General features: G+C 45.1%; 1 protein-coding gene across 1 annotated transcript in view; it reads left to right on the forward strand.

Annotated features, from left to right (window-relative positions):
• Positions 1-24722, forward strand: part of LOC124545898 (calcium release-activated calcium channel protein 1-like) — a 139382-nt gene extending 114660 nt beyond the window's left edge. Inside the window, exons 6-7 of the mRNA XM_047124858.1 lie at positions 12262-12423; positions 22170-24722. Of these exons, the coding sequence (XP_046980814.1) occupies positions 12262-12423; positions 22170-22499 (492 nt within the window). The 3' untranslated portion in view covers positions 22500-24722. The remainder of the gene's footprint in view (positions 1-12261; positions 12424-22169) is intronic.
• Positions 24723-25817: the final 1095 nt, after the last annotated feature.

Raw genomic sequence — 25817 nt, forward strand, 5'->3', positions numbered from 1 at the left:
TGTGCCCCGACTTAGTGAGCGCGAGTAATGAGTGGATTGGCAAATGTCTATTAGCAACATTACGTATGTAGATTGTGGACAGCTGGGAATGTGGGTCTCACGGAAAGCGTGCAAGGGATAAGGCCCTGCAGTCGCGCTATTCATCTGTGTCCTCGGTGGCTCAGATGGATAGAGCGTCTGCCACGTAAGCAGGAGATCCCGGGTTCGAGTTCCGATCAGGGCACGCATTTTCAGCTGTCCACATAGAGGGATATCAACAACACCTTTCGGCAGCTGAGGGTTTCAATTAATTATCATTTATTCTAGAGCAGCTGCACGGTCATTAATGGTATCTGTTCTTTCGAGAACAGTTACTATCTTCATATACTGTAATAGAATTTGTAACCCAAGATTTCGTCCACACATTGACCGCTCTCGCCTTTGGCATAACAATGCCACACGGCACACAAGCGCTGCGACATCTGCAACAATCCGTCGCGCTATAGTCGATCGCCACCCATACAGCCCGACTTCGCACCATCCAATTTTCATCTTTTTCTTAAACAACACCATCGAGGACTCCACTTTGATAGTGATCAAGTGGTGCAAGCTGAAGTTGTGGCTCCGTCAACATAGTCAAACATTCTACAGTGACGATATCGACAAACTGGTCTCTCGTAGGGGGAAACGTGTTCGTCGCCAGCGCTACTATGTTGAGAAATAAATAAGTAGACATGAAGTACAAAGATGTAGGATGTCGATAACGTTTGTTTTATTTTAAAAGCGTTAAGAGTTTTCATACGGAACATTCTACCCAGTACTTTTCAGCACGCCCTCCTCGTAATTCCCTCGGCAGCACCTGGCTTAATACGAGTAATTCTCTACAGTGGTCCGCAGAAGGTGGTCTAGTAATTGCCGTCGCTGCCTCTAGATCCCGGGATCCCGGTTTCGACAGCCAAAGGGGTCGGGGATTTTCTCCGTTCGGAGAGTAGGCGTTGGCGTTGTCCTAATCATATCGTCTCATCTTCATCACAAACAAGCGCAAGTCGCCGATGTGGCCTTCAAATAGGAAGACTTGCATCAGGTGGTCAAACAACCCGAGACGGGATCTCCAGGCCAGAAATGGCGTACCATTAGTTCATTCATTTTTCCTACAGTGCCGGCCAGTGTGGCCGAGCGGTTCTAGGCGCCTCAGTCTGGAACCGAGCGACCGCTACGGTCGCAGGTTCGAATCCTGCCTCGGGCATGGATGTGTGTGATGTCCTTAGGTTAGTTGGGTTTAAGTAGTTCTAAGTTCTAGGGGACTGATGACCTTAGAAGTTAAGTCCCATAGTGCTCAGAGCCATTTTTCCTACAGTTGTGTGTTATTCTCCAATATACAAACTGTTTCTACATTCCCCTTGACAAATCCTACCGTCTGTGCAGATAACAATATACACTACTGGCCATTAAAATTGCTACACCAAGAAGAAAAGAAGATGATAAACGAGTATTCATTGCACAAATATATTATATTAGAAATGACAGGTGATTACATTTTCACGCAGTTTGGGTGCATAGATCCTAAGAAATCAGTACCCAGAACAACCACCTCTGGCCGTAATAACGGCCTTGTTACGTTTGCGCATTGAGTCAAACAGAGCTTGGATGAAGTGTACAGGTACAGCTGCCCATGCAGCGTCAACAGGATACCACAGTTCATCAAGAGTAGTGACTGGCGTATTGTGACGAGCCAGTTGCTCGGCCACCATTGACCAGACGTTTTCAATTCGTGAGAGATCTGGAGAATGTGCTGGCCAGGGCAGCGGTCGAACATTTTCTGTATCCAGAAAGGCCCGTACAGGACCTGCAACATGCGGTCGTGCATGATCCTGCTGAAATGTAGGGTTTCGCAGGGATCGAATGAAGGGTAGAGCCACGGGTCCTAACACATCTGAAATGTAACGTCCACTGTTCAAAGTGCCGTCAATGCGAACAACAGGTGACCGTGACGTGTAACCAATGGCACCCCATACCATCATGCTGGGCGATAGCCAGTATGGAGATGACGAATACACGCTTCCAATGTGCGTTCATCGCGATGTCGCCAAACACGGATGCGACCATCATCATGCTATAAACGGAACCTGGATTCAACCGAAAAAATGGCGTTTTTCCATTCGTGCAGCCAGGTTCGTCGTTGAGTACACCATCGCAGGCGCTCCTGTCTGTGATGCAGCGTCAACGGTAACCGCAGCCATGGTCTCCGAGCTGATAGTCCATGCTGATGCAAACGGTGTTGAACTGTTCGTGCAGATGGTTGTTGTCTTGCAAACGTCCCCATCTGTTGACTCAGGGATCGAGACGTGGCTGCACGATCCGTTACAGCCATGCGGATAAGAAGCCTGTCATCTCGACTGCTAGTGATACGAGGCCGTTGGGATCCAGCACGGCGTTCCGTATTACCCTCCTGAACCCACCGATTCCATATTCTGCTAACAGCCGTTGGATCTCAACCGACGCGAGCAGGAATGTCACCATACGATAAACCGCAAATGCGATTGGCTACAATCCGACACTTATCAAAGCCGGAACCATGACGGTACGCATTTCTCCTCCTCACACGAGGCATCACAACAACGTTTCACCAGGCAACGCCGGTCAACTTCTGTTTGTGTATGAGAAATCGGTTGGTAGCTTTCCTCATGTCAGCACGTTGTAGGTGTCGCCACCGGCGCCAACCTTGTGTGAATGCTCTGAAAAGCTAATCATTTGCATATCACAGCATCTTCTTCCTGTCGGTTAAATTTCGCGTCTGTAGCACGTCATCTTCGTGGAGTAGCAGTTTTAATGGCCAGTAGTGTAGTTCTGATTTCAATGAAAATCCGTCTCTGAAGAGACACGAAATTCATAAAACAATACGCCCTATTTTTCAACGTACGCTGCAGGATAGCAATTTGGTGTGCATCGGGTACTCACAACATTCGCAACCAGCTAACTAACTGGCTGACAAAGCGCATCACTTAGGCAAAAACAGCAGGCACGGTAGGGAGGTGTGCTCGCGCTATCTTCCGTTGACCGTATGCGTCATAATAATTTTCACTACACTTTCAGAACTAGTGCTTATCGGTTATAACACCGCAACTAAAATATTTTATAAAGTAATTCCTTTTCATAAATTTTAGCTTGAGATATAGCATATAGTAACTTTTTCTATGGAGAATTGTGTTAATCTTTCTACATCTACATCTACATCTACATGATTACTCTGCAATTCACATTTAAGTGCTTGGCAAAGGATTCATCGAACCACAATCATACTATCTCTCTACCATTCCACTCCCGAACAGCGCGCGGGAAAAGCGAACACGTAAACCTTTCTGTTCGAGCTCTGATTTCTCTTATTTTATTTTGATGATCATTCCTACCTATGTAGGTTGGGCTCAACAAAATATTTTCCCATTCGGAAGAGAAAGTTGGTGACTGAAATTTCGTAAATAGATCTCGCCGCGACGAAAAAGGTCTTTGCTTTAATGACTTCCATCCCAACTCGCGTATCATATCTGCCACACTCTCTCCCCTATTACGTGATAATACAAAACGGGCTGCCCTTTTTTGCACCTTTTCGATGTCCTCCGTCAATCCCACCTGGTAAGGATCCCACACCGCGCACCAATATTCTAACAGAGGACGAACGAGTGTAGTGTAAGCTGTCTCTTTAGTGGACTTGTTGCATCTTCTAAGTGTCCTGCCAATGAAACGCAACCTTTGGCTCGCCTTCCCCACAATATTATCTATGTGGTCTTTCCAACTGAAGTTGTTCGTAATTTTAACACCCAGGTACTCAGTTGAATTGACAGCCTTGAGAATTGTACTATTTATCGAGTAATCGAATTCCAACGGATTTCTTTTGGAACTCATGTGGATCATCTCACACTTTTCGTTATTTAGCGTCAAGTGCCACCTGCCACACCATACAGCAATCTTTTCTAAATCGCTTTGAAACTGATACTGGTCTTCGGATGACCTTACTAGACGGTAAATTACAGCATCATCTGAGAACAACCTAAGAGAACTGCTCAGATTGTCACCCAGGTCATCATTTATATAGATCAGGAACGGCAGAGATCCCAGGACGCTTACCTGGGGAACACGTGATATCACTTCAGTTTTACTCGATGATTTGCCGTCTATTACTACGAACGGCGACCTTCCTGACGGAATCACTAATCCAGTCGCACAACTGAGACGATACCCCATAGGCTCGCAGCTTGATTAGATGTCGCTTGTGAGGAACGGTGTCAAAAGCTTTCCAGAAATCTAGAAATACGGAACCAACTTGAGATCCCCTGTCTATAGCGGCCATTACTTCGTGCGAATAAAGAGCTAGCTGCGTTGCACAAGAACGGTGTTTTCTGAAACCATGCTGATTACATATCAATAGATCGTTCCCTTCGAGGTGATTCATAATGTTTGAGAAGCAGTTGAAAGAAATCACGTAGAGCAGCCATTCCTCGTCTCCTTGGCAGTTTAATGTGGGTAGGGAAATCGACGTGGGTTAACACTGTACAATTCTGCTCTTCTGTTTCCGCCAAATAAACAGTTTCCAAGAAAACTTGGTATCTCTGCTTTGGGAACCAGAGGCGAACACTTTAATTTTGGGTGCCTGTGGGAAGCGGCGAGCTCCCGCGCCTCTGGCTGCGACAGTCACTTGTCGTGAAATGACACGTTGCGCGGAGCAATCAGACGCACGCCAGCGTGCTGTCGGTAGCTAGTAGTAGCTACATACAGTATCCCGGCTAGCGCCGTGGGATGGGAACGGCGGGCGAGCGCGAACCGATCGCCGGCGTGTCCTGGCGCCCGCGTGACCTCACAGCAGCCGCTGCGGCAGTCCCAGCGCGCCGACCACTGGCCCGTTACCCAATCAACTGCCGCGTCTCTTCCGTAGACGTGTTGTCGTTTTCGGTCAACCTGTGAGCCGCCTAAGTCTGCGTGCTTCCGTGGCAGTTGTCGTTGAAGGTGAAATCCTCTAGGTCGTCAGGCCGTGCCACGTTCCTCTTTCACTTCCGTCTTAGACGATCGGCGTTTCAACTGCACTCCTCGATTCTTCTTGAGGATCTTCTGGTGTTCCAGGTTAGCTTAACACCGTCGCGTTCACTTGCTCGAACATTATGAATTGCCTCGAAGAAAACGATGTACTGACAAACAGCCAACACTGTTTCTTTATTAAATGAAACAACAAGTTTACTGTTACCAGTCACCGTTTTATTTATTTCCACGACGCGTTTCAAAGGTTTAAACCTCCATCATCGGGTGGATTTACATTAGTTAGTATTACATTTGTGTGTGTGTTGTTTTACGATTTTTGGAGGAACTTGTGGCACTGTCTAGTGGAGAAACAAGACACTATTTCAGAATATGGTTTAGGATTACTTTTGACAAAAAATTAAACTGATATCTAATGGTAAACATTAAATAAGTAAACTAGAGTACCTCCAGTGGTCACAGGTTCCTTTTGCTGTCGTAACACATCACAGGTATACTGCCACATTTGTAAACAAATATGGCGTCTGGAATCAGCTGGGTGCAAGGTTCGTATAGCAGAAGAGAAAATATAATCGCAAAGTGCAAAGAATATACATCGTAACAACATTATTACAGAATAATTGCCCGCAGCTCATGGTCGTGGGGTAGCGTTCTCGCTTCCCACGCCCGGGTTCCCGGGTTCGATTCCCGGCGGGGTCAGGGATTTTCTCTGCCTCGTGATGGCTGGGTGTTGTGTGATGTCCTTAGGTTAGTTAGGTTTAAGTGGTTCTAAGTTCTAGGGGACTGATGACCATGGATGTTAATTCTCATAATGCTCAGAGCCATTTGAACCATTTTTGAACAGAATAATTGTTTAAAGCATTTGGTGGTGTTTGTTTTGAGGTGTCGAATATACGTGTGTGTACTTCAGGTGGTATATAAATCCAATTTTGACAAATTCGCAACACTGTTTCATAAAATGTTCTTGTCAAACACAACTAGCTCTTTACTCACACGAAGTGTTGAGTGCTATCTACACGGGATCTCTAATTGATTCCGTATTTCTAGATTTCCCGAACGCTTTTTACACCGTTCTTCACAAGAGTTTTCCAATCAAATAGCGTGCCTGTGGAATATCGCCTCAGTTGTGCGACTGGATTCACGAGTTCCTGTCGGAAAGATCACAGTTCGTAGCAATTGATGGAAAATCATAAAACAGAACTAATATCTGGCGTTCCCCAACGAACTGTTTAAGGCCCTCTGCTGTTCCTGATCTACAGAATATACATAGGAGACAATCTGGACAGCCCCTTACATTGTTGCAGATGATATTGTCATTTACCGTTTTGTAAATTCAACAGATGATCAACAACCATCCGAAAATGATTTAGACAAGATACCTGCATGGTGCGAAAAGTGGCAGTTGACTGTAATTTATGAAACGTGTGGAGTCATCCACATCCGCTAAATTTCGGCTACACAATAAATCACACAAATCTAAAGCCTATAAATTCAACTCAGTACAATTACGAATAACTTAAACTTTAACGATCATAAAGATAATGATCTGCGGGAGCAAACTGAAGACTCCGATTTATTGGCAGAATACTTAGAAAATCCGACACGTCTAGTAAACAGACTGCCTACATTACACTTCTCCGCCATTTTCTGGAGTATTGCTGTGCGGTGTGGGATCCCCATCAGATAGTACTGGCGGAGGACATTGAAAAGTTTCGAAGAAGGGCAGCTCGTTTTGTGTTGTCGTGACATAGGTGAGACAACGAAACGGATACGTGAATTGGGGTGTCAATCATTAAAACAGACTCGTTTTTCGTTGTAGCAGGATCTTCTCGTGATATTTCAATCGTCAACTTCCCCCTCCACTTGCGAAAATATTCTGTTGGTGTCCACCTACATCGAGAGAAATGAGCATCATGATAAAATAAGACAAGTCATATCTCGCACAGACAGATTTAAGTGTTCTTTTTCCGGCGGGCTGTTCGAAAGTGGAACGGTTGAGAAGTATTTTGAAAGTGGTTCAAAGAACCCTCTGCCATGTACTTAATTGTAGATTGCCGAGTAATCATGTAGACATACATGTAAAAGGAAGATTTCCCATGCTCCTTCTTGAGAAGTGAGGTTATTTGGTGAAATTCTTCCTGTCCCTCTTGCTGGGAGTCGTGGCGTACTGCTGTAATCCAAGTTACAGGGAGGCCACTCTATGGAAGAGATCTGCTCATCGACTACAGACTGGGCTATTTTGTGACCACAGGATAGTCGGCGATGTTTTAATCATGGTCTGGAGAAACACAAGAGGCAATGCGGAGCTCTGTGTCAGTCTAGGTCCCATAATTAGGGGAAGCCAGACTCAGAAAACAAACTTCACGAAATCAAACTATGTAACAGTACTGGGTGAGCCGGCCGCGGTGGTCGTGCGGTTTTAGGCGCTCCAGTCCGGAGCCGCGCTGCTGCTACGGTCGCAGGTTCGAATCCTGCCTCGGGCATGGGTGTGTGTGATGTCCTTAGGTTAGTTAGGTTTAAGTAGTTCTAAGTTCTAGGGGACTAATGACCACAGCAGTTGAGTCCCATAGTGCTCAGAGCCATTTGAACCATTTAGTTCTGGGTGAGCCATCGTAACTGAATAGATAATGGAACAGGCAGAGCGAGAGAGGGGGTATGTTTATCCCAAAACAATTATCGTGTCGCAGGTGTGGCTTCATAGGAACTGTTCCGTATTCCCCGCTCACCTTAGAAGTAAAATTTGAGAAGCGAAGAATTCCAGCAGAGAAGGCGGCAACAGGCTTCCAATTTCCTGGCGTCCACTATCAAGGAAGTAAACACGCAGCTAAGGTGCGTGAAGAATACAAAGCACTCTGAGATCGCCACACCGGCTGCACGACAGTAATATTTTGATAAACATTCCCCCTCTCCTGCTCTGCCTGTTTCTCTGTATACCCAGTGAAGTTGCCGCACCAATAGGCTGCCGGAAGAATATTGTCCTATAGGCCGACTTCTTTGAAAACAAGCGCGGGAAAATTTGCTGTAGTAACTGAACGCGTCGTAGGTCTTTGAAAGTGTTCAGCGAACCGCGAGCACCACAAGATCCTGAAGGCTATCCCAGCAAAGAGATGGAAAAGGTGATTGTACAAGCAGAAGCTGAACAGGACCGTGAGGCGATTCGGCAACTGCGTACGTGATTTTACGTTCAGCCTGTAAGCCGTTCTGCCTCAACCATACTAATGATGACCGCTGTCCTGTGTCAAGGATAGAGGAAACCTGATAGTTTCGGAGTTTCCATACTTTGAGAACGCTTTTGATTCTACGCCACGTCAAGGCAATCTAAAGGATATACTTTCCTATGGAGTGTCTAACCAGGTGTAAGACTCGGACAAAAGTTTGTTGGCGGTGAGACCCAACACGTTATCCTGGACGGAGATTCATCTACAGGAACTGAAGCAATATTTAGTGTGCTCCAGAGGAGTCGGATAGGATTCAATATACAAGTAATTTATAAAGTTTATTTCAGCCAATGCTCACATAAATTGTGCAATGGGTATTTCGCACTCAACTGACTAGTCAATATCAACACCTAATAAACGCTTCTTAACTGATTGAGTCACAGTATGGCAGCAGTCAACACTTCATTGAGGCTGCTACAGTAGGACCCTCAATCAAACGATGACCCCTGGCGTGCTCCTACCACTCTTACTCAATCAGTTAGTTTGTTAGTTATAGTTTCATGTTCTAGGGATCATTTGTACGATTAGTCATAATGAAGTGGAACAAGTCATCGTACATTCACATTAAATGTGTATGTCTAGTTTTACATATTATTAAGTCTTCCAATGGCTACGGTCTCCTACCCATCGGCGACCTATTGAGTTTGGATAAGACTCCTGTGTGACGGAGATGGGAACTCGTTGCCACGACGACGGGAGCCCGCCTACCAGACAGACAAAACCTCTGATGTGCTGTTCCGCCGCTACTGTCCCCACAAAAGAGTGTTAAAAAAATGGTTCAAATGGCTCTGAGCACTATGGGACTTAACATGAGGTCATCAGTCCCCTAGAACTTAGAACTACTTAAACCTAACTAGCCTAAGGACATCACACACATCCATGCCCACGACAGGATTCGAACCTGCAACCGTAGCGATCGCGCAGTTCCAGACTGAAGCGCCTAGAACCGCTCGGCCACATCTGCCGGTTACAACAGAGTGTTACTTGAGTCAACTTTACATTTCTCATTCCGCTACACAAGTACATTGGTATCTCACATACAGAAAGTTATAAACCTTAACGTAAGATTTTGAAAATTTTCGCCTTTTAAACGACCGATTTTTAAAAAAATTAAAGTTTATTTAAAAATAAGGAGCTTATTTCAAGGAATGCAGCTCACAAACCTCAAAGATAGAAATACAACTCCAGCCCTCCTAGACGCAGTAAAGTTGGAAGTTTTGAACAGTCCGCGTATAGGTTCAGTTCAGAATCGCACTGGCACCGTTGTTCGTTTTTATGGGATGGGCAGACACCATCTAGCAAAATTTGAGCCCACAGTTAAAGCGCAATTGGCATTTCACCAACAATTCCACAAAAGCCACCTCGTTATGAACAGGTACGTGATTGGCATAGAAAAATCGTAGAAAATGGTTACATCTGCAAACAGAAAAGCTCGGGCCGTCAATGATGTTCGGAAGAAAATGTCGATCCGCGCAACTTACGAAAGGGGTCCTATGAAATCCACAATATGAACACGCAACGAACTTAAAATCTCTCAACCAACAGTATGGCGAGTTCTGAAACACGCCTACAGACTACAGATATTGCACGTAGTGCACCCTGATGACCAAACCAAAACGTACAAATTTTGCACTGCAACTCTAGAGAATGTGGAAAAGAACGTTGTTTCTGGACGATGAATTTTTGTTTCTTCACGATGAATCCACTTTTCATCTTTCTCATATAGTGATCGCCGTAATGTTAGATTTTAGGCGAGTGAAAATCGTATGAGGATCGTTCAACAAGAAAGAAACACACCGAGGATTAATGCCTTCCTGTACTGTTCCTGGGAACAAAGTTTATGGAACACTTTTTTAAACTGAGAACACTGTTACAGAAATCTCATATCCAGACGTGTCAGAAAAATTCGTATTTCCCCAACATCAAAAGTGATTCACGTAACCTCATCTTCCTGCAAGACAACACTGCACTTCTCCACACGCCCGTCGGCTCCGGAATAAGATCGTTTCAGGAGATTGACTGGAAGAGGAGGAACAAATGATGAGTTTCATCGTTGATGGCTTCCCACGTCACCAGAAGTTAGTCCCACTGATTTTTATACATGAAGATTCCCAAGACCTGCGATGTCGAATTGCTGAAACAGTGACTTCGGTAACTAGGGGCGAACTGACTCGTGTGTGGCAAGAAGAAAGTACCGTTTTGATCTTAGTCATTTAACATAGACCGCACCGGGTGACCACGTGGTCTTAGGCGCCTTCCACGGTCCGCGTGGCTACCCTCGTCGGAGGTTCGAGTCCTCCCTCGAGCATCGGTGTGTGTGTTACCCTTAGTATAAGTTAGTTTAAGTTAGATTAAGTAGTGCGTAAGCTTACGGACCGATTACCTCAGCAGCTTGGTCCCATAAGACCTTACCACAAATTTCAAATTTCATTTATCATATGGTGTTAACACTGAGTACATACACTACTGGTCATTAAAACTGCTACACCGAGAAGAAATGCAGATGTAAAATGGGTATTCATTGGACAAATATATTACACTAGAACTGACATGCGATTACATTTTCACGCAGTTTGGGTGCATAGATCCTGAGAAATCAGTACCCAGAACAACCACCTCTGGCCGTAATAGCGGCCTTGATTCGCCTGGGCATTGAGGCAAACAGAGCTTGAATGGCGTGTACAGGTACAGCTGCCCATGCAGCTTCAACACGATACCACAGTTCATCAAGAGTAGTGACTGGCGTATTGTGACGAGCCAGTTGCTCGGCCACCATTGAGCAGACGTTCTCAGTTGGTGAGAGATCTGGAGAATGTGCTAGCCAGGGCAGCAGTCGAACATTTTCTGTATCGAGAAAGGCCCGTACAGGACCTGCAGCATGCGGTCGTGCATTATCCTGCTGAAATGTAGGATTTCCTAGGGATCGAATGCAGGGTAGAGCCACGGGTCGTAACACATCTGAAATGTAACGTCCACTGTTCAAAGTGCCGTCAATGCGAACGAGAGGAGACCGAGACGTGTAACCAATGACACCCCATACCATCACGCCGGGTGATACGCCAGTATGGCGATGATGAATACACACTTCCAATGTGCGTTCACCGCGATGCCGCCAAACACGGATGCGACCATCATCATGCTGTAAACAGAACCTCGATTCTTCCGAAAAAAATGATGTTTTTCCATTCGTGCGCCCAGGTTCGTCGTCGAGTACACCATCGCAGGCGATCCTGTCTGTGATGCAGCGTCAAGGGTAATCGCAGCCATGGTCCCCGAGCTGATAGTCCATGCTGCTGCAAACGTCGTCGAACTGTTCGTGCAGATGGTTGTTGTCTTGCAAACGTCCCCATCTGTTGACTCAGGGATCGAGACGTGGCTGCACGATCCGTTACAGCCATGCCTGTCATCTCGACTGCTAGTGATACGAGGCCGTTGGGATCCAGCACGGCGTTCCGTATTACCCTCCTGAACCCACCGATTCCAAATTCTGCTAACACTCATTGGATCTAGACCAATGCGAACAGCAATGTCGCGATATGATAAACCGCAATCGCGATAGGCTACAATCCGACCTTTATCAAAGTCGGAAATTTCTCCTCCTTACATGAGGCATCACAACTGCGTTTCATAAGGCAACGCCGGTCAACTGCTGTTTGTGTATGAGAAATCGGTTGGAAACTTTCCTCATGTCAGCACGATGTAGGTGTCGCCACCGGCACCAGCCTTGTGTGAATGCCATGAAAACCTAATCATTTGCAAATAACCGCATCTTCTTCCTGTCGGTTAAATTTCGCGTCTGTAGCCCGTAATCTTCGAGGTGTAGCAATTTTAATGACCTGTAGTGTAGCTATTTGTGAGAAATTTTGAAATCTACTCCTTCTTTTGAGTCACCCTGTACTTGAATAACTGCAGCGCTATGTTTCCACGGAAAACTGACGCGCGACATAGACGTCTCTCTTACATAGTGGGACACAGAACAAAATGTGTTTATGCAGGACCCTAGCGGTTTTCTAGAGACGTGTCTGTTTTGCGGCCACAGGTGGCGATGGTGGAGCTGCAGATCAACGAGCCGACCAAGGTGCCCGAGTGGCTGTTCGTCATGTTCTCGGTGTGCACCACGGTGCTGGTGGCTGTGCACATCTTCGCGCTCATGATCTCCACCTACCTGCTGCCCAACATCGACGCCGTCAGCAAACTGCAGGTGCGTGCCGAGCCGCGGCACAGGCGCAAGCTCTACGCTGCTACTCCATGACGTAACTCCTTATTTCTTCTTTCTTTTGTTGATGCCTTGTCCCGTAGTTTCGCAGGGTCGGCACGGTTAGGAACGGATTTGGCAAAGTTCGTTATAAGGGGTGGCTGGTTGCCCTTCCTGCCGCCACCCCGTACCCCCCGGGACAGAATTTGTGTACCCCAGCTGTCTGCGTCTAGTGTAGTCCATGGAATAGTGCGAACGTGGTCAGAAGTCTGCGAGTCGTGTAACTGAGGCGGAACGGGGGACCAGCTCATTATTCACCTAGCAGGATGGGGAAAACCGCCTAAAAACCATATCTAGGCTGGCCGGCACACTAGCCGTCGTCGGTAATCCGCTGGGCGGATTCGATCCGGGGCCAGCGCGCCTACCCAAGTCCAGGAAGCAGCGCATTATCGCTCTCGGCTAACCTGGCGGGTTCATGACGTCACTCCTGTCTGAGGCTAATACAACTGACAAAAAAGTTGCCAGTGAAGTCGTAACTTCACTGGCAGGAACTAAAATATATGATTTATTCAAAATTTTATACGTAATGATTTTGCTAGTAATGAAAGAAGGTAGAAAACCCTACGGTTTGTTAAAGTCAAAAAACAATCACTCACAATAAATCGGAACTATTCTTAATGTTACGTACTGAGAGAGAGGGACAAATTTTGAACGAACTTTGCACATAGACTGTGTACCTCAAAAATTGTGACGTATTTCGCCACCTCCTCTGTACAATTCTGGAAATTTACAATGCAGAGTCGGCTTCATCTTTTTGTGAGCCTGTTAACTACTCGAAAACAAACAGACTTAGTATCTGAAAAACTGTGGCATTTCTGACTGCGTCTCCGCCATAGCGCGCTGACGCTTCATATCTAGCGCCACATACCGAACGTGTCAGTAAGGAAAGGACCGAATTTAAGAGTTTATAGTGTGGACCGTTGGGAAGACAAAAGTTTGGGTTAAGAAAAGCTGCACTCTCGGCGACTTAGAAAAACTCCGGGACTGTGCAACGTTGGTCAAAAAATAGCGAGTGGAGATGCACGTACCTTTTACGGAAAATAATGGCTTTCCATCTTGTCTGCATTACTGCGTTAGCGAAGTTTTAGTAAATTGCTCTTGCAACTCCGCTGTGTTACCACGAAAGCTTATACGTGGCACAGTGTGCAGGTGTGCAGTAAGACAACTGGCGCAGCAGCTAACGCAGGAACAATCTACATACATCATACTTTGAGATCCACAGACAAGGAGGTGTAGTATTCCAGAGTCTCCATCACAAGAGCTGGAAGCTCCTTTTTTCCCCTACCCAGAGTCCCCCTCCCCCGCCCATGAGTCACTCATAACCAGTCAGTCAACAGAACAGTGGACACGATTTACGCTTCATAATCTCCCTGCTAGTTCTAGTTCGATAAGGTAATTTTATCATCAAATAACATCCTTCCTCTACGCAAATACGCTTTGTCATGGACAGAGCACGCTCGAAACGTGCAGCAGTACCTTAATTAATCAGAATATATATGTGTAAAGTGAAACTTAATGACAGATTAAAACTGTACAAGGACCGGGACTCGAACCCGGGATCTTTGCCTATTTCCGTCAGTGCTGTTACCAAAGGTGCTATCCAATGACGACTGACATCCCGTCCTCACTGCTTCAATTCTGCCAGTACCTCATCCTTGAAAGCATGAAAGGGAAGGTAGGCTTTAATATCCAATTGACAAGTTCGTTTAGAGTGTAGACGGGGAAGGAAATTATCCACATTTTTTAAAAGACCCGTCCCGCTATTTACCTTAAGCGATTTATGGAGCTAAAGCAAAATCTCACTCTTGAGATGTAGTCGCGGATTCGAACCGCCCACTTCCCGAACACAAGTCCTTTGTCGTAACCACTGCGCCACCTCTCTCCGTCTTCATACTAGAAGTATAAAGTGCGTGGCGGCGGTGTAGCACAAGTAATTATTTCACACAGTCACGGTTTCTACTCTTAAGCCGTCCTCACATGGCGCGAGTTAGCTACCATCGACGTGGAGCTGTAAGAGTTTTGTAACGTCAGTACACGTCATTTCACGTTTAGGAGCCATTGCCTCAGTTGGAACACAAAATAAGTGTTGCGATATTTCGCCAATGTGGTATTAAAGCTACAACCAACTGTACGTCAGAGTGCTGGCTACGTCACAAGCCATCCTGTATTTGTCTTTTTCAGCTCAAGCGCATATTAGTGGTTTTATATAATAACTTATACGCAATGGTTAATCGGATGTGGTGTGTTAAGTTTAAGGGGTGGCTGGATGCCCTTCCTGCCGCCACCCCATACCCCCAGGAAGGAATCAGTGTACCCCAGCTGTTTGCCTCTAGTGTAACCCATGGAATAGCGCGAGCGTGATGCAAATGTCTGCGAGTCGTGTAACTGAAGCGGAACGTGGGAACCGGCCCGGTATTCACCTAGGCGATGTGGAAAACCGCCTAAAAACCACATCTAGGCTGGCCTGCACACCAGCGCGTCGTCGTTAATCTGCCTTGCGGATTCGATCCGGAGCCAGCGCGCCAAACGGTGTCCAGGTAGCAGCGCATTAGCGCTCTCGGCTACCCTGGCGAGTTAAGCCACGGCAAGAATTCAGTATGATTATTAAAGTGGTGGTTAAAACGTAATACCGAGACGAGCGAGAGAAACGTCCATATAGGGCAAACCTCATCCAAAATTTTAGATGAATGGAATTAATGATTGCTGTTAAAAGATGATAATTACCCATTCAGGTAATATTTCGTGTTGCCGCCTGTTGGTTTTGGTGAGAGACGATACATCAAGTCAGTGAAGCGATTTCCGACGTCATTCATCGAAGGCATTTGACCGATCAACCTAACGAGACCTCTATGTAAAAAAATATACGCAAGGAACTAAGGGGAAAAGATCAGCAAATTAATCTCAAGGAGGTTACGCTTAAAGATACAGTATAAATAACGAAAGAACACGTAATGTGTTCGGTCCTTATACACTCGCACAATTCGTCATCAATGCCTTTTCTACAGCCTCTGAAAAAATCCAAAATTTCGTAGAAAATTATGGTTGTTAATGTGACTCATAATCAGGTCTAATATTTTAAATGAATCTCAATTAGACAGTTATAGCAGTAAGGTCTGTCAAAATTAAGATACATGGAAACATAGATGCTTACTTTACAACAGCCGGACGATAAAAGACGCCTAAGTGAGGCGATAATAAATGAAGTACCACATTTTGTTTGTTTTACAGACAAAGATACGCAGAGTTCTCTTCCGTTTGGTCGCTTTAGCAAAAATCTCTGCCCAAACATCATTACGTTGATTTTAATTACATGAAATGTTTGGCCGGCCGAGGTGGCCGAGCGGTTCTAGGCGCTGCAGTCTGGAACCGCACGACCGCTACGGTCGCAGGTTCGAATCCTGCTTCGGGCATGGATGAGTGTGATGTTCTGAGGTTAGTTAGGTTTAAGTAGTTCTAAGTTCAAGGGGACTGATGACTTCAGAATTTAAGTCCCGTAGTGCTCAGAGCCATTTGAACCAATTTGAAATGTTTCACAAAGTAAAACAAGACCTAAATTCACATTGTATTACAGTAGTAATATGTTTTCATTGGTATACCTTTGTTTTATTGTTTGCATGTCTACGTCGTTCGTGGTGCGGCGTATTAATATATTTATACTGAAACATCTTAGCGAATTTGCTAATTTTATGTTGTGGAGTTCAACGTTTGTTGCTTTGTTTCTGTAGACTGCTATGTACCAAGCCATTTTTGCTGTGGAAGGTATCCATTATGCACGTTTGCCAAGATTTCTGACGTGTCGTTATGAAGAAGTTTCATTCAACATCGTTCCTCTTCTTACTTTCCATTAATTTTCTGCACACTTCCTTGATGTTGGCCATTTCCCATTGTAAGGTTCCGATATGAATTTAGCTGCAGTCAGTAGGGAAATGTTTAGATAGGAGAGTTCATTATGTACATGCTAACATTTATTGCGGGTTTTGAACTCTTTCGGACTCTTTCATTTCAAAGATGGACTGTTAGATTATTTACGTTCTAAGCATCATTACACGGGACTCTATGGTGTGTTCGCTTCGCTACTACCTTGTTGTAGTAACGCACCGTTGATTGGTGGGCTCTGCTTTCACTGTCTCAGGTTTTCTCTCTTCAAATCAATCGTTGGACCTGGTTCATGTGTACTGTCGTGTTCGCTTTCCCGATCTCTCGTTATTTTTCTTCCTGTCAGCGCTCTGCGATCCGCTGTTGTTGATGGCTCTGTACTGTCTGTCAAGCTTCAATCAGTTCTTTGAGTCATTTCCGATACTCGGTCGGGTCTCGGTGACGATAGTATAGACAAATGGCGAGGACTGCTTTCTGTATCTTGTCTAAACGTATGTCACCATATTCTTGCATAGATATTTGTATGTCTGTTAACTGTTCGTACAAGGTGTGTTTGAAAGTGTCGGTGGATGGTTCCAGAAAATAAAGAAAACAAGAGTTACAAACAAAATACTTTTACTGGCCTTCAGTGTAATCATCATTATCTTCAACACTCTGCTGGAATCGGTTGTGGAACTGTTGGAAATTGTCGTCAAACGCTTCGTTGTGGAATCGCTCGAAGCACCCTTGCCACGCGTTGATGGATATCCACCTCATTAGAGGAGAAGACATCAGGTAATGCGAAATCGTCCCGGAGACCAACCGGCAGTCAGTGGCGTGATGTTCATCGTCTGCCCGGCCTCGCTAGGAAAGTAGACTGACAAAATCCAGTATCGAGATGATGTCGATCACATTTTTCGACAGCAAGTGCTTGATCCATCAAGAATTTCTACCTGAGGAGAGTGGAGAAGGCGATGAACACCTTGACATTCAGGTCTCCAGATCGGTTTGGTACCACCAGGTCTCATCTCCGGCAATGCGGATACCCAACGACGCGTGACCATAGTGCATCGAGCGAGTCCACAACAAGCTCTTCCGACACTTTCCAACAGCCTTGTAATCGATGTGAGAAGGGTGTTGTAGCTAACGGTGATTACTTTCAAGGCCAGTAAAAGTATTTGGATTGTTACTCTTGTTTCCTTTATTTTCTGAGACCATTAAGCGAACTTCTCAGACATACCCTGTAGTTCATTGTGATAGTATGCTGTATGTTTGTTTCTAAATTCAGTGGCAAGGCATTTCATTTTTTTCAGGTTTGGTTACATGCATCTGATTCTGTGCTCGTATTCCTTTCAAAATGGTTCAAATGGCTCTGAGCACTATGGGACTTAACATCTATGGTCATTAGTCCCCTAGAACGTAGAACTACTTAAACCTAACTAACCTAAGGGCGTCACACAACACCCAGTCATCATGAGGCAGAGAAAATCCCTGACCCCGCCGAGAATCGAACCCGGGAACCCGGGCGTGGGAAGCGAGAACGCTACCGCACGACCACGAGCTGCGGACGCTCGTATTCCTTCCCTGTGTTAATTACTAGCTAACCTCGTACTGCTAAGTATTTATGGGAATTGGACATACCACTTAATCTCCGTCTCCCCCTCACTCTGTCGATCTCCTCCCCCTCTTCCTCTGTTTCTCCCTCCATCACCTCCTCCTCCTCTCCCCCACTCTCCTCCTCCCCTCTTTCTCTGTCCATCTTCTTCTCTCCCTCTGTCTGTCTGTCTCCTCGTCCACCCTCACAATGCTAATTTCTTCCACCCTCTCTGTGCACCTTTCCTCCTCTCTCTGAGTTTCGGCCTTAATTATTGATGTTACAAAGGAAACCATGACTCGGAATTAAAGTCCCTTGGAGTGGGTGGGTAGAAACGTTGGAATCTTTACTATACGGGTATGAGAGAGACTTCTCGATCTGCTGCATATGTGAAGATAGTAGCTTCTGTTTTAACTTGCGAACGGGTAGGATTACAAAGTTTCGGACAATTGTGATTCCAAAGTGGTATTCTAATCATAAGCCGATAAGTTATAAATACAACTTCCCTCATTTCTGTTAAAACCGGCTGCAAGAAATAGAACGAAACACTACATTGTTCTATATACATATTTTGTCGGAAATTAAATGTAAGGAGAGAGAACACATACAAGAATGTAATTTGTCTAGTGATTTAAACCTCCCAATATCACACTGAACACTGAATGCGAAAAAGAAAAATAAATCACACATTTTCACAGCACAGCATAGTTTTTTCTCTCACAGTTTAACGGAAAATCTGCAGATTGCTGCTTTAAAAAAATGTATATTAGAGTATTGTGCAAAAACATTTAAAAATATGTAGCCTATATCGGAACATTCCATAGAGTGAAAATTTGAAAAAAATCGGTCAAGCACTTTCTCAGGTTTGCCATGTACATTAAAAGCTATGTAACTAATGTGTTTCCAAGTATTTGTTCGATTAACGTACAAGTATTTCAAGTAAATTGATTAAGAGCTTCCTAGAATTTTGCTAACAATGAATGTTGACAAACACACACACACACACACACACACACACACACATATATATATATATATATATATATATATATATATATATATATATATATATGTGTGTACTTCTATCCTATCTGTACTGAATAGCCAAAAACACAGGTACACTTGCCTAATACCGTGTAGCGCCCGAAGTGCCGCTACACAACGTGGCATGGACTCTAATAATGTCTGAAGTAATGCTGGAGCGAATTGACACCATAAATCCTGCAGGGCTCTTCATAAATCTGTAAGAGTACGAGGTGGTGGATATCTCTTCTGAACAGCACGTTGCAAATCATCCCAGACATGCTGAATAAATTTCGTGTCTGGGGAGTTTGGTGGCCAACGGAAGTGTTTAAGCTCAGAAGAGTGTTCCTGGAGCTACTCTGTAGCAGTTTTGGACGTGTGGGGCGTCGCATTGTCCTGCCGGAATTGCCCAAGTCCGTCGGAATGCACAATGGACATGAATGGATGCAGGTGATCAGAAGGGATGCTTACATATGTATCACCTGTCAGAGTCGTAGCTAGACGTATCAGGGTCCCATATCACTTCAACTGCACAAGCCCCACACCATTACAGGGCCTCCACCAGCCTGAACAGTCCCCTGCTGACATGCGGGGCCAATGGATTCATGACGTTGTCTCCACACTCGTACACATCCATCTGCTCGATACAATTTGAAACCAGACTCATCCGACCAGGTAACATGTTTTCAGTCATCAACAGTTCAGTGTCGATGCTAACAGGCGCAGGTGAAACGTAAAGCTTTCTCTCGTGCAGTCATCAAAGGTACACGAGTGGTCCTTCGTCTCCGAAAGCCCATATCGATGATGTTTCGTTGGATGGTTCTCACACTGACACTTGTTGATGGCCCAGCATTAAAATCTGCAGCAATTTGTGGAAACGTTGGACTTCTGTCACGTTGAACAATTCTTTTCTATTCCCACTTCATCGCTACTTCGGAGATGCTGTGTCCCATCGCTCGTGCGCCGACTATAACACAACGTTCAAATTCACTTAAATCTTGATAACCTGCCATTGTAGCAGCAGCAACCGATCTAACAACTGCGCCAGATACTTGTTGTCTTATATAGGCGCTGCCGACTATAATACAACGTTCAAACTTAAATCTTGATAACCTGTCATTGCAGCAGCAGCAACAGATCTAACAACTGTGCAAGATACTTGTTGTCTTATATAGGCCCTGTCTGTTTACATAGCTCTGTATTTGCATACGCATGCCTGTACCAGTTTCTTTGGTGCTTCAAAAAGTTTTGCATAGTCCGCTTTCCAGAACTCCTGAAGATAGACGTTGACTGTGGATATTGTATCACAGACACAGTCCCTTTAACTCTCCACAGATGTCACTAAACCCGCCCATCGTAAACAACCATGCATGAGCAGCGCCTATTAGACGGAGGGGGTCCGACAGCCGATCAGGTCCAGTCATTCCACCAGGAAGGAGGTACACGGCTCGTGTTGCCTGTAGTTCAATTATACCTACACGGTCAATACCGCGATTCCATCGCGACCGCATTGTTATTTTGTGCCAGGAAGGGCTCTCAACAAGGGAAGTGTCCAGGCGTCTCGGAGTGAACCAAAGCGATGTTGTTCGGACATGGAGGAGATACAGCGAGACAGGAACTGTCGATGACATGCCTCGCTCACGCCGCCCAAGGGCTACTACTGCATTGGATGGGCGCTACCTACTGATTACAGCTCGGAGGAAGCCTGACAGCAACGCCACCATGTTGAATAATGCTTTACGTGCAGCCACAGAAAGTCGTGTTACGACTGAAACTGTGCGCAACAGGCTGCATGATGCGCAACTTCACCCCCGACGTTCATGGCGAGGTCCATCTTTGCAACCACGACACCATGCAGCGCGGTACAGATAGGCCCAACAACATGCCGAATGGGCTGCTCAGGGTCGGCATCACGTTCTCTTCACCGATGAGTGTTCCATATGCCTTCAGCCAGACAATCGTCGTGTTTGGAGGCAACCCGGTCAGACTGAAAGCCTTACACACACTGTCCAGCGAGTGCAACAAGATGGAGGCTCCCTGATGTTTTGGGGTGACATTTTGTGGGGCTGACGTACACCGCTGGTGGTCATGGAAGGCGCCGTAATGGCTGTACGATACGTGAATGCCATCCTCCGACCGATAGTGCAACCATATCGAAAGCATATTGGCGAGGTATTCGTCTTCATGGAGACAGTTCGCGCCCCCATCGTGCACATCTTGTGAATGACTTCCTTTGGGATAATGGCATCACACAACTAGACTGGCCAGCATGTTCTCCAGACTTGAACCCTATCGAACATGCCTGGTATAGACTGAAAAGGGCTGTTTATGGACGACGTGACCCACCAATCACTCTGAGGGATATACGCCGAATCGCCATTGAGGAGTGGGACAATCTGGACGAACAGTGCATTGATGAACTTGTGGATAATATGCCATGATGAATACAGGCATGCTTCAGTGCAAGAGGATGTGCTATTGGATATTAGATGTACCGGAGTGTACAGCAATCTGGACCAGCACCTCTGACAGACACGCTGTATGATGGCACAACATGCAATGTGTGGTATTAATGAGCAATAAAAAGGGTAGAAATGATGTTTATGTTGATTTCTACTCCAATTTTCTGTACAGGTTCCGGAAATCTCAGAACCGAGGTGATGTAAAACCACTTTTGATTGTGTGTGTGTGTACAATAATTATTAAAAAGATGTAGCCTATGTCTGCCTGGATGTTTGAGTGCTGCATAAAAATATGAGGTAATTTGGTCAGTAACTTTTCAAGATTTTTGGTAACAACATTTCCCACTTATGTAGTATATGTACTCATACATTACATATATTCAAAAATGTGTAGTTTATGTTTGTACAAACATTTATTAGAGTATCACATAAAAGTTTTCAGTAAATCTATTAGGAATATTTCGAGTTTTGGCTAATTATATTTGCCCTTTATATAGTGTAAACATTTATATACCATGTATATGATGAAGATGTAGCAAATGTCCATCCGAACATTTATTAGAGCATTGTGCAAGAAGTTTTCGAGATTTTTGGTAATAATTTTAAACTATGACTTGTCTTTATGTAGTGGTACAGCTGATACACATTGTGAACTATTTTTAGTTCCAGTCGCCAGATTTATTGCGTACTTAAGTTCAATGTTTTAAGAGAGGACGTCAGTTGCAGACAATGAGGTGTGCTGTGGGTGTTGCCTACAGGTGCAGGAGCTGGTGGGCGAGTCCCCACACGAGCGCATGCGCGGCTTCATCGAGCTGGCGTGGGCCTTCTCCACAGTGCTGGGGCTCTTCCTGTTCCTGGTCGAGGTGGCCATCCTGTGCTGGGTCAAGTTCTGGGACTACTCGTTCACGGCCGCGTGGGCCGCCACCGTGATCGTGGTGCCCGTGCTGATCGTGTTCGTCGCCTTCGCCGTGCACTTCTACCACAAGCTGGTCGTGCACAAGTGCGAGAGCTCCGTGGCCGACATCCAGGAGCTGGAGGCCATGAAGCAGCAGCTCGACTCGGCCACGATGGCCCACTCCAAGGTGTGAGGGAGGGGCGGCCGGACGCTACCCTAACCTGCCAAGCGCCTCGGAGCTGTGACGTTATTTTGCACCTGCTGCACCCCACTCGTCAGAGAGTTTAGCCGTTGGAGGACGCTTCGTGGCACAAATGCGTGAAACAGAAACAAAAGTTTAACCAGTGAATGCGGATACTTGAAACGATGCAAGGCTGTGAGAAGTTACTGACTGTGTCGAGTGACAATGTCGGAAGAAGAAATGAGCACGGAAGACGCGAAGGCACGAAACCCCGTCGTTTTGACTTCCCTAGATTGCGATAACGCTCGCGACAGCAGTAATAGTGTTATAAAGCCACTAACAGGGTAACCAAAATCGCACGTTAGCGCGTCCAGGAATCTAGTACCATGTCAAGTCTCACATTAGCCTGACGAGCAATATGTAGGAAATATTCTACACATTGCGCCTCAAACGACGATTTTCTGTAGACAGCAGTTTCTCTCCTCGTGCAAGCTCTGAAGTTCCAAAATATCTTCCGTATGCTACATTAATGAACTTTTATAAGGCGAGAGCATCCCTTATGGCGGGATAGGGCGGTGGGCAGACAGGGCCGCATAACTTCAGTAATCACAGATGTTTTGCGCTTACGAGAAATGTGAGGCTCTTTTAACATCTCTTTCCCTACCTACTCTATCGCTCAGCTTCACTTTCACTGTTTGTGTAGTCCAAATACGGCGACTTCGATTTGACAGTCCACGCGTCGAAAGAAGTTAATGAAGACCTGAAAAGAATGTGTTGACATAAAGCCATTCGAGGCTGAATGTCGATGTAAGTTATTCACGAACATAAATTTCACTGAAAAGCCAACCTGGAAGAATACAGCACGATCTGATAAATGCAAAAAAAGGTAAAGTGGAAAGATGAAGAAAGATTGCGAGGTAAAGCGCGGAAGAAATTCAAGCACGCCCAATCAACTGAGCACAATAATAAAAAATCGAAGGTTTAGTACCTACAATGATGTTTCGAAGTACGCCAATATTCATGAATTCACATTCAATGCACAAAGTTCAACATTGCGTCACCGTGTTCTGGCTCAATTGCAGTGTGTGATCGATTCTTTGTCAGTTTGATGAGAACATTATGTTGAGGATAGAGTTAAAGCATTTAGCTGTATGCCGTCCGTACTGTGAAGAATTATAGCCTCTCCTAATGCTGGCTCAAACCACAAGCTGATTACGAATAGCTAACACAATGACCAGAACGCTAAGAACATTCATCTCGCTCTTATCGTAGTATGTATCACTTCTTCATGGCGGTAGTTACAATGGTTTTCTGTGGAGTAGAAAGAAGTCTGTGTTAGAGTTAAATTTGAGATGCTGTGCTAGTAATAACGCACAGCGTATTAACTCGCTTTCGTGTAAATACTTCTCGTGTTGTGAATTTTCTAACGCTGTCGCTTGATTCATAATACGTCCGATATTGCCGCATCTCAGGGAAACTGCTTTTTGACGACAGTTTTGTTACTAGTTTCCGTATTGCTAGACTGTTTGTTTCTGTGCATGTGCAGACAGTTGTAGCTTTAGAAATCTGTGGTTTAAAGTGTTTTTCAAGTGTGACAGCTACACACATCTCTGGGTAACAGCCTCAAATAGACAGTGAAAACGCGCAGGAGGGTGAGCTGTTGTGACCAGCTGCCAGTACACTCCTGTCCTCCTAGTCACCCGCCGTAGCAGTGCAGTTTGTCCTCCTCCACAGAACTATTCGAGGACAAACTCGTCACTCAATGCCGGACCAAGTACGGCTGTGCTTTTTAGGACCAGGTACCAAAGATCTGTACATCGATACAGTATTTTCATCCACAAGATGGTGGAAATCACAAAAGTATGCGTTTGTAGAGCATAACAACGGCCACTTCCCCTGCCGTGTGTTGTGGAATACAGTTTTGCAGAGGATGTTCCTAAAGGTTTCGCCGTTGCTGTGATATCGAAGCCAGTGATGTTAGCGTGTACCTGAAAGGATGCAAGCCACCGTGCCTCAGCTTGGTGTACTTATTTGGGAGAACAATGTATAACCGCAGTAGAACCAAAGCCTATCATATTCTAAAATATCGAACATGAAAGAACGCCACAATTGTGTAAAACAGTAACGGTAAAAAAAATTAGCGTATCTATGTAAATAAATGTGATCACAAAATAAATATTTATATGCTTGCTTACTGTATTGTTGAAATAATAAAGATATATGTATACATGTTAATTACGAAAACATATATTTATTATTCATATCTTATTCGCTAGTGAGTGGATAATATTGTACTGTAGCTCTGTTAAGGAAAAGCACAAGACAAGTTCAAAAAATAAAATGGCCTCTGTTAACATGGACTATGTGGACACAAACGACAAAAGTCAGAAGTTCGTTCCGCCACAGTGACTGAGTGTGGAGAGTTTCGTTGTTACATATACCGTACCCTAAACAACGAAATTTATTGATCAAGTCCCTGATGATGGAGAACTGTGAAATATTCCGAAGAGAAACAAATGTATTACTCAATGTCCTGAGACACAGAATTTAATGAAAATTGGTACAAATAGCATTTCAAATGAAGGTTCTCGGGGCGAGTCGAAAGCAATAAAATTTTCTCAGGTTTCTCGCCACATCAACTGTCGAACAACGTCAAGAAGCTGGATCTTCCTGATTAAACAGCGTTATTTATGTCTTTGGATGACCCACAAAACTAGTCCGTAGTCAAGCTCAAAATAGGAATAGCGTTATTGGTCACCCAAATGAAGATAACTACCGGCAGTCATTTTGGTTCCCCAGTTACAGTCTTTCACTCTACCACGATAAAAAAACAAATACATTATTTAATGTCACGTTCAGTGAAAGTTTGTTTTGGAACAGATAAATAGAAATTAAATGGACACTGAAACATGACTACTCAATGTTCATACATAATGCCACCGAGCGAGGTGGACCAGTGGTTAGCACACTGGACTCGTATTCGGGAGGTCGACAGTTCAAACCCGTGTCCGGCCATCCTCATTTAGGTTTACCGCGATTTCCCTAAGTCGCTTGAGGTAAATGACGGAATGGTTAGTGTGAAAGGACACGGCCGACTCCCTTCCCCATCCTTCCCTAATCCGATGGGACTGCTGACTTCGGCGTTTGGTCTCCTCCCACCGCCCCCCTCCCCCGAATCAACCAATCAACCAACGTACTGCCGTAATTCTGGGTTAGCATCTAGCTCATAGGGAGTGTTAGCTGTAGTCTCGTGCACTACGCTCTTGTCATGGGCTGAATGGAATCAGTATCATATGTACTGTGTGGCACTATATCACTGTATCGGGGGAA

This window comes from Schistocerca americana, chromosome 8, assembly GCF_021461395.2.
Source record: "Schistocerca americana isolate TAMUIC-IGC-003095 chromosome 8, iqSchAmer2.1, whole genome shotgun sequence".
Lineage (NCBI taxonomy): Eukaryota > Metazoa > Arthropoda > Insecta > Orthoptera > Acrididae > Schistocerca > Schistocerca americana.